The sequence below is a fragment of the Chaetodon trifascialis genome, chromosome 3 (assembly GCF_039877785.1).
Source record: "Chaetodon trifascialis isolate fChaTrf1 chromosome 3, fChaTrf1.hap1, whole genome shotgun sequence".
Taxonomy (NCBI): domain Eukaryota; kingdom Metazoa; phylum Chordata; class Actinopteri; order Chaetodontiformes; family Chaetodontidae; genus Chaetodon; species Chaetodon trifascialis.
In genome coordinates, this window is record NC_092058.1 from 4930996 (window position 1) to 4945898 (window position 14903).

At 44.3% G+C, this 14903-nt stretch overlaps 1 protein-coding gene across 1 annotated transcript; it reads left to right on the forward strand.

The window, feature by feature from the left end:
• Positions 1–870: 870 nt before the first annotated feature.
• Positions 871–14885, forward strand: LOC139351928 (protein TASOR-like). Its single transcript, XM_070993866.1, has 21 exons — positions 871–1303; positions 3959–4104; positions 4706–4798; positions 5835–5907; positions 6121–6212; positions 7181–7312; positions 7502–7632; positions 7869–7900; positions 8289–8394; positions 8836–8939; positions 9067–9170; positions 9805–9877; positions 10128–10202; positions 10396–10580; positions 11091–11381; positions 11550–11730; positions 12013–12141; positions 12259–12413; positions 12982–13156; positions 13715–14185; positions 14881–14885. The coding sequence occupies exons 1-21, from the start codon at positions 1039–1041 to the stop codon at positions 14883–14885; spliced, it is 3018 nt and encodes a 1005-aa protein (XP_070849967.1). The 5' UTR covers positions 871–1038.
• Positions 14886–14903: the final 18 nt, after the last annotated feature.

The window sequence follows — 14903 nt, forward strand, 5'->3', positions numbered from 1 at the left end:
TTTAAAAGTACAAAGAAGTTATCAGATAATTGGAGATACTTATGGCATACACCATGCTCTGTGTTTAAGCTGAGTGTTTTAACTAGACTTCATTTTAACTTGTTAGAGGCGGCTTTTGTCAGCACGGTCGCATTAGCCTGCGAGAGGGCCCCAGGGCACTAAGTTGTTGTCAGCCCATATTTTCACTGCCTTTTGGGACCCTTGGGGTCTGGGGGTCTGGGGCAGTTGCTCACTTTGCCTTGTTGGTAATACTTTATTTTTATCGTATCCTTTATCTTGATCCTTGCAACTGTTTTGGCCTATCCTTTAATTCTTTGCAGGCTGTAACATCTTAATTTCCCTGGTGTGGGATCAATAAACTTTTATCTTAACTTATCTTAATACCACAGAGTACATGTAAGTAGAGCTTGAGCTGCCAGCGTTGGCTGTTTCAGCCTTTTCATTTCTCAGAATGCCTGGTAGAAATATTTCAAGAGGCTATTAAAAGCCATGCATTATGGCTCAAGTTCAGGGGCTGCTCTCTCTCTCTCTCGCTCTGTGTGTGTGTGTGTGTGTGTGTGTGCAGTGTTTTAAATTAGCCACCAGACAATATTATTCTGCCTGATCATTACTGCCATCAAACAAATAAAACTCAAAGAAATACACGGAAGCCCGCTGTGCTTGAAAAAGTGGAAGAAAAAAGAAAAAAAGGGTGAAAATTATAAATAATAAATGAAAAATGCTAACGAATGGTAAATCAGCTACTTCTTTTCCTGAAATAAATAAATAAAACGATTTCCATTCTCAGTATCTCGTCATCGAATAGTTACTCGTGTCCAGCAGGTGGCAGTAAAGCAACATTTAGTCCACCAGCAGCAGCTAAATCTCAGTGAAGAAGATCGCCGCTCCTAAAAAGCATGGCGGGTGTTGTGCATCGGTTCGATCCTCAGCCCTGCGGGATCAGGAGGTAGCAGCGGTGTCGACGCGGGGCACGAGCCGGGAACCAGTAGCAGAGTGACGGCCGGGAGAAGAGGCGTCAGTTTGTTCGAGAATCCGGCAATGGATGACAACCTGGTCCGGAGGGAGGCAGGTCGTCCGAGGAGGGCGTCTGCTGCCACCGAGCTTGGAGCTAACGTTAGCCTGCAAGATGTCGAGATGATCGAAATACACCCAGCCAGAGAATCTCAAACCGGTGCGGGGAAACTGAGTGCTGTAGGTGGGAGGATGGAGAGGAGGAACTCGGCACTGCAAGGGCTCTACCAAAGACATATGCCGATGGCGCCCCTTAAGTTCCCTATCCCGAGGAAAACCAAGGAAAAGAGAGGTGGGCACATCTGCTTCGTGCACTTAAGTAAAATTATAATGTAGAAACCAAAAGTTGTATATATTAATTTGCCATTACACTTTCAATAATTTAATTTACTTAACGTATCAACTGTCGCCCCGAAGTCCTCATTCCCTTTAACGTTCGAGAGTAACCAGTAGGTCCTTTATCGGACAGCTAAACATCCATCAAGTCCGGATAAGTCTATCGCTGACCTTTTTACTCTGTTACTTTTAGTTATAGAGTACATACTCACACACATTCCCCATTTTGTACTTCATATGTTAAACTGCTGTCGTATTTATTAATTATGATGCACGCAACAAAACAAAGCTATCTAAGTTTTGTACAAGCTGGAATGCGTCCGAGGTAGCGGCTAAATATAAGTTAGCTAACAGTTAGCCAGCTAATGTTAATTATGTGCTTGTAAGTTAGCTACCACCTGACGTCTCTTTGCATTTAATAGCGTATTTTAATTTTGTTTGCAAGTGGCGGCAGATTTCCATGGTTTGAGCTCTGTGACTTCAGCTTTATGTAGACGTTAGCTTCCGTTAGCGAGTATTAGCTAGCGGTAACCGCCTCCTCTGTTTGTTTACGTTGGCAGCCGCGTGTGTGTGCACGTGCACAGTGTGATGATGATTGTGATCAGGACGATGCTGAGTTGAAAACTTTTACATGAGGACATTTTTCGTGGTCCTTCCTTTGACCAAGTCAGTTCAGGGTAGATTAGGTTTGGGGTTAAGGTTAGTGTTGGTCTGATGTACAGTTTCATAAAGTTTAGCTGTAACTTCGACTTATTGATGATTAAGACTCAGATTAATAGGGTGTTATGTTTCTCTTTACTTTGGCCTTAGGTATGTGTGCTGCCTTATGTATGACCTGCTACGTAGATGGAAAAGCAGTAAGTTGCTTTCGGGTACTGACAAACACATTGAAACAAACAAATCACTGGTCCTTATGAAAGTGGAATATGGTCTTGATACCCAGTGCTTTTCCAGTGGCTGCTAAAAGTTAAAAATTCTACCCTTGTAGGACACTCAAATATTTTACAAGCCAATTTTACCATGACAGGGAGTGATCATTTGTGAAATATCTGTCATTAGAAGACGTATGTGCACATCGACAGCACCTCTCCTAGGTCAGGTGTTTGACCAGCTGCTCCAGCTGAGCCCTCTCCTCCACACTGAGGGAGGCAGCGACTGTGGATTGTCTGGTCTCCTGAGAATTTGGCACAAAAAGGCAGCAGTGGTCCTATTATAATTGGGGTAGGCTAACAGCTCTTTTTGTAGACTCCCCAGATGCCTAAACCTGTTTGAGTGTGGGTGAGGCTCACCTGAAAGGCAATGAAAGCTGTATAAAGGATTGTCAATATAAGGGCATTTATTTCTCACTTATTTCTGATGTTAAAGACACAATTTGGTAAAATAGCTGAGGATGCACTTGTAATGGGAATTCTTATTATTCATCTTCTCTTTTACTCAATCATAAGCATTCACTGTCTTAAAGCCAAATGAATAGCCATGTCATATGATTAGGTGCGTGCGTGTGTCATGATTTGCTGACCATGACGCCTCATATGTTATTATCTAATCATTAAATGAGCATTTTGTCCTTATTGTGCAACACACTGGCATGCCTATTGTGCTGACATTGTTCTGATGATAGAGCAAGGTCATCCTGTTTGCATGGTAATGGATTGTACATAATCTAACAACTTCTCCTGCTCTGGGCTCTTTTTTGCCGTCTCACACTCGAGACAGCAGGGAGGGAGTCCGTCTGCAGGTGTCAGAATAAACTCTCAGAAAGACAACGAACGACTTTGTGCTTTTTAAATGAAGTTGCCAGAACAAACTTGGTGTTGTTGGCAGGATCATCCGTGAGGTGACGTTCGGGACTCAGCGGCAGAAAGTATGCTAGTGTACTTTCCTGGTTTAGGCCCCTTTGTTCCATTGAAGGGAAATAATCTTAATGCTGTAGCATACAATGACATTTTGGACAACATTATTTCAACTTTGTGTTAGGAGTTTGGGGAAGGTCCTTTCATTTTTCTTTGTGACAGTACCCCATGCACAAAGAAATGTTTTTTCCAGTTTGTTGTGGAAGAACTAGACTGGGCTGCACAGAGCCGTGACCTCAACTCCATCCAGCACCTTTGGGATGAACTGGAACGCTGACTGTGAGCCGGCTTCCTCACCCAGCGTCAGTGTTGGGCCTCATTAAAACTCCTGTGGCTGAATGGGAGCAAATACCTGTAGCCAGGTTCCAAAATATGGTGGAAAGACTTAAACTGGAGGAGTGGAGGAGGCAGATTAATGCTCATGGTTTTTGCAGTGGCATGTTCAGCAGTCACATGGCTGCAGTGTTCAGGTGTCCACATACTCCTGAACATGTAGTGTATGTGGTAGCTTCTTGGTCAGATGCAGAGGCTTTTGACAATAGGTGGCAGATGGAACATAACCTTTTGTGTAGGTTCATCAGTGAATCACTTGTCCTACAGCAAACCTACACATTTAATGGTCGAGTTGTCTACACAACCTGAGAGCTCAGTGGCAAATTATTACTTGTCTTTATTAATAATCATTAGTGAAAAAGTGGTAAGAGATTGTCATTGAGTCCATGGGTAAACGCATACTGACCTTTGTGTCTTTCTTTCAGCGCTGTTCCACTATGTCTCCACTGAGTCGAGGGAGTATGAAGACATGATGACCATCCTGACGTCTAGTTACATCGACACCGGCTCTGCTGGCTGCTTCGCCTACAGCAAGCCTCGGCTCATCCATAGTGAGCAGCTGGAGAAAGAGGTGGGACATGGATAGATGGGTGGAGGGACATTGCCATTTAAAAGTTTCATGTTGCTTTAACACTTGTTAAAATGCCATGTAGTTGGTGAGAATTACTCAGAGTTGATATGTTCACGTGACATCTAAATTTGGCTTCCATTCCACATGTGTACGAGAGTTTGTGGAGTTTATGTCAGAAGCTAATTGACTGTAAAGTGTCCTGAGAAAAATTCTAAATCTGATTATGGAGAAACGGATGTGGCTGCTCTATGTAGCTAGATTTGTTTTGACCAAGGAAAATAGGAAAGGCCATTTGGGCAAACTGGGAAATGCTGTAATTGTTCACTATGGAGTGATGCATGGTATGACCAGCTCAGCTCCTTATTTCTACATGGATGTGTGTGTGTGTGTGTGTGTGTGTGTGTGTGTGTGTGTGTGTGTGTGTGTGTGTGTGTGTGTGTGTGTGTGTGTGTGTGTGTGTGTGTGTGTGTGTGTGTGTGTGTGTGTGTGTGTGTGTGTGTGTGTGTGTGTGTGTGTGTGTGTGTGTGTGTGTGTGTGTGTGTGTGTGTATGTGTGTGTGTGTGTGTGTGTGTGTGTGTGTGTGTGTGTGTGTGTGTCACAGTTTGTGGAAAAGCGGAGGGAGATGAAGTCGGATGGGAGGACAGACAAGGAGCTGGAGGAGAGCTACTGTTTCCTGTTGGCTGATGCTGATATGGTGAGATTAACACAGAGCTGTGGCGTTACTTCATTTTCTCAAATAAAAAACGGTGGCCAAATAAAAGCCAGGTCTCAAATAATGGCCAAGTGGGGGGTAAAAACAAGGGTGGATAAACTCCTGACGGCTGTCTCAGCCAGACTGTATTTTGTAGTAATGTACAAGCGCTGCAAAATCCAGTTGCTACATTTCAAGTGCCGTATGGCAACCTTTCAAGTCAGTGAGTTTTCCTGCAAATGTTTCACAACAATTTCTGTCCCATGAAACTCTAGAGGGCTTTTCATTTGAAACAGACAGAAGAAGTATTGAGTTAGTGTTAACAGTGGAGTAACTTTAACAGGGCGAACAGTGGATTAAAACAAGGCTTGGTGCTAAAATATGACCAATTATATGTATCAAAGGGAGAGAATTACAAATAAAGGCCTGTCTCCAATACAAACCTGTTTCAGATACGGCCTGTTAGCTTCTGCAGTTGAGGTGAATAAAGGCCCCGGTCACTATTTCAGGAAATGCTGTAGTTGTTGGTGTCCAACAGGATAGAAAGAGGTCTTTGTTAGATGGACACAATGCAGGCAGTAACTGTGTAGTACTTTAGTTTTATTGTTTTGGCATTTATCCATGTGTCATCCTGTTTTCTACCAGTCGATCTGCTTAAGTGAAACACTTATTTCCTGTATCTAAAAAAATGGGATCAATGCACTCATATGTGTCCATTTAAAAAGAATCCAAACTACTGAGAGTTTACATATAATTGTCCCCTTAATAGGGGACGTGTCTTTGACAGTACATAATGGGAGTTTGCCTTCTGCTCCAGGCCTTATGCTCTGAAGTTCAAGGCAATGTTACAGATTGTTTTCATGCTTAGAAGACAGAATGGCTGGATTTTCTGTGTAAAAAGACAAAGAACTGCCATTTCAGTGACCAGTTACTGGGACCACAATCAGTTTATCAGGTGATGACATTCAATAAGTAAATAAATGTTTTATCCAGTTTATTGTCTAATGTCTAATATTTCTGAGTTATTTGTCCGTTGTAGGTACCCTGCCTCTGTGAGAAGGGGCTGTTTGTGGGTCAGAGCTGGATCACAGTGCTGGGAAACCCCAGCAAAGGTAGGAGTGAACAGACTCTGAGCATTTTTGTGCATGTTGAAAGGAGCGTTCACGGAGGCCTGAATGCAAAAATTCCAGTGCTGACCGCTCCGCAAACATGCAGCACAGGATGTGGGAGTTCACTGAAATCCTCCTCCTTTATTTAATCAGGTGGAAGGAAAATAACCTGTGATGTAATGCTGTTCTTCTTTGTGTGCGCGTATATGTGTGTAGGAGTGTATCTGTCCAGGTACTCGGATTTGCTCCAGGTTAACTCCATAACGCCTGGAACCACGGGGGAGATCGTCATCTTCAAAGTGATGAAGGTAAATCAGCTGGCTGGTCATCATTATCATCATCATCACTGTCTCTGTTAGCTCACTTGTCAGAGGCAGGAAAAGTGTTGTATCCAGAGTTTCTGCTTCCTGCTTTGCTTCAGCGCAGACTCTTTTCTTTTGCTCTCTGCTTTGAAGTTATTTTTGCTACGTTGGCAACTTTTTTTAACTATTGGCCTGATAAGGTCACAGTGAAATCTTTGGGAGGATATTTCTTTCAGGAACTCGGGGTTGCAATGATCACACAAGGTCAACACTGTGTGTGTGTGTGTGTGTGTGTGTGTGTGTGTGTGTGTGTGTGTGTGTAGAAATGCACACACTGCCATAAATTACTTCAGAGGATTGCCATATTTGAAAGCCAGGATATTTGTCCTGGTGAGGACTCATGAGCTCTGTGAAACTTTCCCAATGTGTCCCCACTGGTAAATTAGCCCAGCAAAACTCAACATGATCGAAAAGAACAGCCATCTCTAAGTGACCTGTAACTTTTCCCAGATTCAGTGAAGCAGTAAAGTCACCTGCACCTCTCTACCTGCTGGGATAATGCAAGTGCAAGATCTAAAGATAGGAGCAAGAATTTACTGCGCAGGATAACGTTTACAGCTCCAGTTCAGCCAGCTTTGACCCTGCCTGGAGGACGGCCAAAGGCCCTCCATTAGGAGGAGCTTCTGATTCTGAATCCAGATATTAAGTTCCAGATCTGTGTTGTACTGCGTGCAGTCTGCAGAATAAAACACATAATACGTAAAGAAGTAAAGTTTTGTTCTTCTCTATCTCAGTGTTTGCTTCCAGCAAACCTAACAGGGTACTGCCACACTGAGTAGTCCTCTCCTTATCTTTGTTAACTGTCTACAGGCCACCAAAATCCTTTGATCTTTGATGAGTCTGTACTTAGTAAGTAGTGATAGAAACGGTAATAATCAGTTTGACTGTGTCACTGGATCGATTTGTGGTTTCAGGGGAAAGTGAAGAGCATCTATGAAAACATGAAGAACCTTCTGGATCCAACGCCTCGATTCGACAGCCACATCTCCAAGAACGGCAGCAAAGTCACCTCGCTCACCTCCTACCGCGCCCTCGAGCTCACACAGGTAGATACACTCTTCCTCACACACGTACACACACACGGGAAAAACAGCTTTGCAATCGTGAGCTCAGACGAGTCTTACAGAAACCATCAGTTTCTGCAAGAGTTCTCCACAGAAATGGACCAGTTATCCCTGCACATTATGATGCAAGGACATTATGTTGCAGATTTGATATTGTATTTTTTATTTCAGCATTACTTCTACGAGTATTCATTTGACGAGCTGCGGCAGCGACCTCGCCAGGTGTGTCCGTATGCTGTCGTCTCCTTCCAGTTTAAAGGAAAAGACTCGCCACTTCCCAGCAAACCACTGCCCCCGATCAGGTGTGAAAATCAGCAAGTTAGAAATTAGACTGTTATTTCAGTGTAAAACATTTGGCAGTATTGTAAAATGTACATGATTTTTTGCAAATGGGCTTAAACTTCCAAAACATCAACATGGTTGTTCAAATTCAAAAAGTCAAGTCAAAGCTAGCTGAATGCTGCATGTGTTAAAATCTTGATCTCAGCAGGAAGTGTCTGAATTGGCATGTTCTTTGTGTGCTCTGTTTGATGGACAGGTTGAACAGCCAATCAGCAGAGGGGAGCACAGGTGAGCACTGGTTCCTGTTTTCCATTCAGTCACACCAGACCTTAAACTAGATAGTTCACATTCAACAGATCTAATGTCTGTCTGTCTGTCTGTCTGTCTGTCTGTCTGTCTGTCTGTCTGTCTGTCTGTTTCTCTCTCTCTCTGTCTGTCTGTCTGTCTGTCTGTCTGTTTCTCTCTCTCTCTCTCTCTCTCTCCCTCCCTCCCTCTCTCTCTCTCTCTCTCTCTCTCTCTCTCTCTCTCTCTCTCTCTCCCTCTCCCTCTCCCTCTCTCTCTCTCTCTCTCTCTCTCTCTCTCTCTCTCTCCCTCTCCCTCCCTCTCTCTCTCTCTCTCTCTCTCTCTCTCTCTCCCTCCCTCTCTCCCCCCCCCCCCCTCTCTCTCGCTCCCTCAGAGCGCTCACAGTTCACCGTGTGGACTGGAGATTTGGTGAAGGATGACAGAGTTCTCTTCCAGATCTCCCTTCGCTCTTTCTCTCCTCCGTTCCTCCCCCACAGACTGTGAGTGCTGAACTGACTATTTGACTATTTTGACTATTTAAGCAAATTTTATAACACTCCAAAAATGTGTCTTGCATACAGTCGGATGACAGGATCAAATCGAATGAATCTGTCTACTACAGAGGTCAAGACCGGGGCATGTTCTGCCTCACTGGCCCCTAGCAGTTAGAAAATGGATAGATGTGTAGCTTTGACCAACACCAGACCACAAACCTTTTATAATGGTGGCGGTCTACTAACTAACAGAGTTGTCGATGGATCAAGGATGAGCTGTAATCCCTCTTTTTGATTTCACTGTGGAAGAGAGCTAAACAAATTAAAACTTAATCCAAATAGTAGCTGGTTATTACTTACTTTAAGCATGAGCCTGAGTTAAACAAGCATATCCTCAAACTTTCAAGTGATTTGCTCTGTGTGAATCACACTGTGTGTCTCCTTCAGACCAGAGAAGCTGGAAATGGGCTCGTTGATGAGGCTTGACCAGTTGTCCAAGCTGCTCCCCTCAGAACTGTTCTCATACAACCTCTACAACAACAGCCAAGAAGGTGAAGTCCAGTATGACGTCACAGCGATGCTCCATTACACACTACTTTTGGACTAAGTTATTTATAATATTATCTAGATGTTAATAACCTCGAACCAGAGCTGAGGATTTTGTGTGCTTGTGTATAGTTGTGAAGAACGGCCATTGCTGCAGTCTTCTGGAGGTGACTGATAAAAGTCGGTCTACGACCAACGTGACCAAACTGCTGCAGGAACTGGAGATAAAGGGAGTGGTGAGTGTGGCTTATTTTGATGTCATAAATCAGTTTATTTTGCTGTGTGCACTGGATGCTGATACATTACAGGACAGCCACACTGTAGGGAATTAGCAGGATTTCATCTACACAAACTGTAAATAGTTGAATAGAAGCCCAGGCCTTTATTTTCCTCAATGGCAGAGACAAGCACAGCCCCTGCTCTCTGATTAATGCAATCCCTTCTCCATGTTCACCTGTTGTTTTGAATAATTTGCTGTAATGTACATTTCAACAAAGTTTTCCAGCTGCTCAGTGAGCATAATCCCACTTTTCACTGAGAATTTCTTCACTGTGTGTAATGTGACTGGAAACATTTAGGGAATGACAGTGAAAGCAGCAGTGATGACAATGACATGACTCTGTTGGAATTAATACTGTAGATGTACATTAGACTGAATTTACCATGTAATCCATTATATTCAGGTAATTTCACCCCTCTCAGCTTTTTATCTGGCCCTTGTGGAGGGAACCAGCATTTTTTCGTTTGTGCTGGTTGACTTTTTGTCATATTTGCAGTTTCAAAGATATTTACATTTGTAAATAAAAGAGAAGACAGGTGGAGAAATTAGAGAATAACTGTTGAATGACATGTTGTCTGCTCTGCTTACAGGTTCTGGTGACTTCACTAACAGAAAGAGGTTTTCTCTTCCTGCTGTCCAGTGTTCAGATGGCCACACCCACTGGTATGTCATGTGACAGATGATGTGAACCTGTAACTTATGTAGAGGACAATGTTTGAGAAGCCTTGTGCTCATTGAGAAATAAGGCTGTAAGGATAATTAACCTCTGATGCCTTTGTGTTGACAATGGCCATTTGGCAGTTACCAAAGAAGTAAAAAAAAAATGCTGGACACTCCTCAAATTAGTGTTGTCATATAGAATAAATGTTACTTTACAACTTCAAGTTAGGAAGCCATGTTTTTGTGTTTTCAGAGAGAGGAGAGAGCTGGAAAAGGTGTCTGCAGGCCTTGTTTGTCTTCCCAGAGTCCAGAGATGTGACCAGATCCAGTGAGTAATACAGGGACCACTGGGGGGGGGTTATATTAATGTTGTTAATATAAATGATGTTGATGAATACAGCTTTAACAAACATAAAGAAATCATCTGTTGAAGCTAAACACCTACAGGAGGAACAAAGTGCAGCTTTGACTGGATAATTATCACTGTGATGTGAGTATTTATATTGTTCTCTTCTTCACAGTGCTAAGGTGCGCCTCCTCCCATGATGCCTCAGTGTCTGGTACCACGGTGATGCCACGGCTCAGCCAGTTTATCCCAGCGTTGCACCATGCCCTGGTCAAGGCCCGCGCCAACCCCCCTCCTGACCTGTCTGCCGGCGTGGAGCGCCAGGCACGGGAATACCTCATCGGCCTGAATGAAGGAAACGTATGAAATTGTTTTTGAAATCATAATCCCCAAAATTTCTCTTTGCTTATTTTTTAATGGGACTGTCACATGATCTGAATTGAATTTTCTAAGTTGCTGTTGTGGAGCTGTTGTGGCTGTCGCTGGTGATGGTCACCGGTGGGGTGATTATTCTGTTCCCAGAGCTGTGTCATATTCAGGGTGATTGCAGGTTTTTCTTAAAAATTTAATTTAGTCTGCTGCTACAACGGCCTCCGCTTGCGTGGGAAGTCTATCCAGCAGGCGTTGACCCTGGCTGCAGGGGTCTTTCTCTCATGAGACAGGGTTTTCCACACCAAACTGGGAAAATTAATGTCTTTACGGAGCTGGTTTTATGCATAGAGAACTGTCATGTTGAAACAGAGCCCAAGTATGTAGACATGCATATTCACACACGTTGGCATGTATTTAGTCTGTAAGTCCATATTTTATATTTGTACCTTGAAGCATTCCTTACAAGATCAAAGCACGTATTTCTCCTTTACTCTCCAGGTTCGACAGTACCCCATGGGCAAGTACGACTCCACACATGATGAGCAAGGAAAGCAGTTTCCTGCTCCCAAACACCACAGGGCGAACATGGAAGGATATCTGCGCTCCTACCTGTACAGCCCCACCCTCTACCTGCTGTCGGTGGCCCGGGCCACGCTGATGGTAGAGGCGCACTGTGGCCCTGAGGAGCAACAGGAGGTGAAGCTCGAGAAGAGCTATGCAGGCCAGAGAGAGGCGACGGGGAAGGACGCGACCAGCAACACAAGAGACAGACAGACCAACACTCAAAAGGTGACTTTGACTGCCTTTGGAAAATAAAAGCATATGGTCAAAGACGATTTTTTTACCAATATGGTGTCAAAGAAGACTATTTAAAAAGACTAACTTCTCTTTTGATTTATTTATTTTTGTCATGTTGGCCTTTCAGTCTAAAGTGAACTCCCATGTTTTGTTGCTCAGATGCAGCAGCTGATAGACCTGGTTTTGACCTGCAAGAGAAATGCAGAGAACGAGGTGAGCAGGGAAGAAGGAGCAGTGAAGGCACCAGGGAGGAAGAGGCGACTGGAGCAGGAGACCGCGGAGAGGACGCTTAAGTTCCTGAAGGCATCGCAGGAACCGGGAGCACACAGCATGGTTCCAGGTGAGCATCAGCAGCAGCAGCTTCTTTTGCCCTGCCAGCGACACGCTTCATGTTGGGCTTCATGGCCTTGTTTCCACTGCACTTTAAGAGCCACACAGCAGTACAGCTGCTTTTCCTTTGTCTTTCCTGGTCAAGCGGCAGGTGATGTGAGAGAACCATGGCGGACTGATCTGTGGCTATGTAAAATTAGCTTTTGGGACCTAAATTATTGTTATTTATCTTTCAATTAATGGGCAATGTGTCCTTCACTGACATCTTTTCTTTTCTGGTTTTGGCTCCTAGTTGAGGGAAACCAAGTCCCTGCCTCTACTGGCTTTCTTGCGTCTGTGATTGGCTCAGTGGGATTGAGGGATGTTGACCTGAGGGAAGACGAATCTGAACTAGCCACCAAACTTCTCAACCTTCTGTCAGGTGACTCTATACTGAGGCTAACATACCACACCATCTTACGATGATGATGATGATGTTCACAGCATTTTGAAAACTCTTGATGAAAAACATCTTTGAAAATGAATTTTTCTCTGCCAGGCCTCAGCAAGGCTGCCATGGGAACGGCCAATCAGAGCCCTTGTGAAGGGCAAGAGGAAGGCCAGAGGGAATCCTGTCCATTTGATAGGTTGGCTGCCAAGTTGGGTCTGCCCACCAACTGTGACATTGACTTGAGGAAGCAGGAGGAGCTGGAGGTAATGATGAAGTTTAAAGTAAATTTGCTACCTGTGGTTCAGTACAGTCACCTTTGAGTCGGTGCTGTTTAATTTCCCTCAAGTTAAACTTGCCTGTGCTTTACATAAAGCACACTCACATTATGAATCTGCAATCTTTTTTTCCAAGTCTGTCTTACGTGATTCACATGTGTAGTGATGCCTTTGTTGCACGACTACATGATAAGAGACGAGGCACACGCTCCTTGTTCTGTGTAAAAACGACTTGTAAAGATCAGCTGACGCTAACATGAGGCTTCAGCAGTCTGAGTCAGTGTTGTCTGAAGGTTGACTTGAAGAAAATCCAAACATATCCTTAAAGGTCTCTGTGCTAGTTAGTTTATTGAACACTATCAAGCTCATAATGTTATTAATATTATTTTTAAGTATATTTATTAATGTCCTTTTTGTGCCAAGGAGGGAAAATTGTATTAGTGTCTTGCAAAAGTATATGTACTGCTATATGTAGCTACAGTAAGATATTGTGTGTGTGTGTGCGTGTGTGTGTGTGTGTGTGTGTGTGTGTATATGTGTGTGTGCGTGTGTGTAGGAGCAGATGGCGGGCAGCGTCAGTAGTTCGGAGGGATTCAGTCCGAGTTCTCACAGTGGAGAGATGAATCACCACGGAGCAGCAGGTAGAGGAGAAGGGCTGGGGAGGAGAGCAGGAGGATACGAAGAGGGGGAGGAACAGGGGAAGATGCCTTGGGTCCTCATCCCCATTACAGGTCTGTCTTTCTGTCTGCCTGCCCAAAATAGTTTTCAGTAGTATTCAAGTGTTATTATTGAGTTGTCAAATGTGTATCAGCAAGCAAATCATTCTCACAGATTCACTTCACACAAAGACAAACATTAACAGCAGCTGCATCCATCCTGCACGTTAATAAAATGAGTTTTTCTGCAGATAAATGTTGACACATTTTATGATCAATCAATTTTGTAGCTTTTCTACATCTAGATGCAGCAAAATGCCATCACAGTGCAGTATATCAGCACATATAATTGATACTGCCACACAACATGCCCCCATTCTTCTAATCTCACTCCCACCGTGATGAAAACCACTTCCAGAGCACCTTAGCTCTCTGCCCAGCACTCAGGATGAAGCAACAACAAATCACAATCAAACTTTATGATACGAATTGCACTTAAGTCTTAAAATTATTTGGTAAAATGTTTTTACTGCTACGAGTGTCTTTGCAGTGCTGCTTTGAAGGAGCAGCTCGTGAGCAGAGTGTGAGTGCAGAATGAAAAGGGTTGAAGGTGACTCTAAATTGTGTCTGCAGGTCTGAGTTCAGAACGTTACGCCCAGAGAGACAGAAACATCCCACAGGACCCTCGCTTCCAGCACCTCACCATGGCAACGAGCATCACCACAACAACCAGACCTCCCAGGACGAGCCCCACCCCGTCTCCCGAGCCCAGCCCTGTTCCCTCCCCCGCCCAGTGCCCATCGCCCGACCCCAGCCCTCCCCCCTCACCCTCGCAATGCCCGTCTCCAGAGTCCAGTCCTCCCCCTTCCCTGTCTCAGTGCCCGTCCCCTGCGCCCACCTCTCCCCCTTCTCCCTCCCAATGCCCGTCTCCACAGCCCAGCTCTCCCCCATCTCCTTCCCAATGCCCATCCCCTCAGCTCAGCCACCCCCCCTCCCCGTCCCGGTGCCAGTCCCCGAGGCGTAATGAGCTCAGCCTATTTAACAAGGACGCCAGTCGTGCTAACGAGGGGCAGTTAGCTTTTGCAGCCTCCCGGGAGTTTGCAGGTAACCTCAGCTGCACAAAGCTGCTTTCTGGGTGTACTTGTTGCATCTGTTCAAGTTTTAGACGCTGATACCACCCTCAGTTTTGGCGTGGATATTGGCCATTTCATAGAACTTAAAATGAAAATTGATCCAGTTGTATTTCCCACTGCATTATCTGCAAAAGCTCAGCTGAGAAAAATGAGACGCAGAGATGAGGTTGATGCCAGCTGTCGCATTTCTGTCCTTTTTCAGTGCTAAATTAATTTGGCATCACAGTATACTGCAGATTAAAGTGATGAGTGTAAACCTCACAGCTACCATCTGGTTTAGTTTTAATAGTTATGTGAGTTAAGTGCCTCAGCTTCACAATGTGATGTCCAAATCCAGATCTTACAAACTGCCCCTGGACGCCAGAATTCACAGAGCTGTAGTTACACATGTAACTCATGTTGTTTAGTTGTAACTTGAAAACAGATTGAGTGTGTGAATGACAGTTTGCCACATCTGGATTCATTATGCTTCACAGTTTTGCCTTTAATTCTTCAGGAGTCTGTTGTTATTTTAATGGGAAATCCTTTATAATTCACCCACTAAGATTATCACTCACATGAGGCATTAACCACGTTGTGCTCTTCGCTGTAAGTGATGCCTCAGCAGACTGGACTTGTGTTGTTACGCAGTGTCTTTTCTTTAGTATGCATCTGTTCTGTTTCCAGTCTAACATAGTCTGCATCCTGCA

Bases quoted from the DNA above. Each gene is read 5' to 3' on its own strand.
- LOC139351928 (XM_070993866.1), top strand. From the start codon at position 1,039: ATGGATGACAACCTGGTCCGGAGGGAGGCAGGTCGTCCGAGGAGGGCG. The intron at 7,313-7,501 runs GTAGATACACTC...TTTTTATTTCAG, and splicing joins GCGCCCTCGAGCTCACACAG to CATTACTTCTACGAGTATTC. The intron at 10,203-10,395 runs GTGAGTAATACA...TCTTCTTCACAG, and splicing joins CAGAGATGTGACCAGATCCA to TGCTAAGGTGCGCCTCCTCC.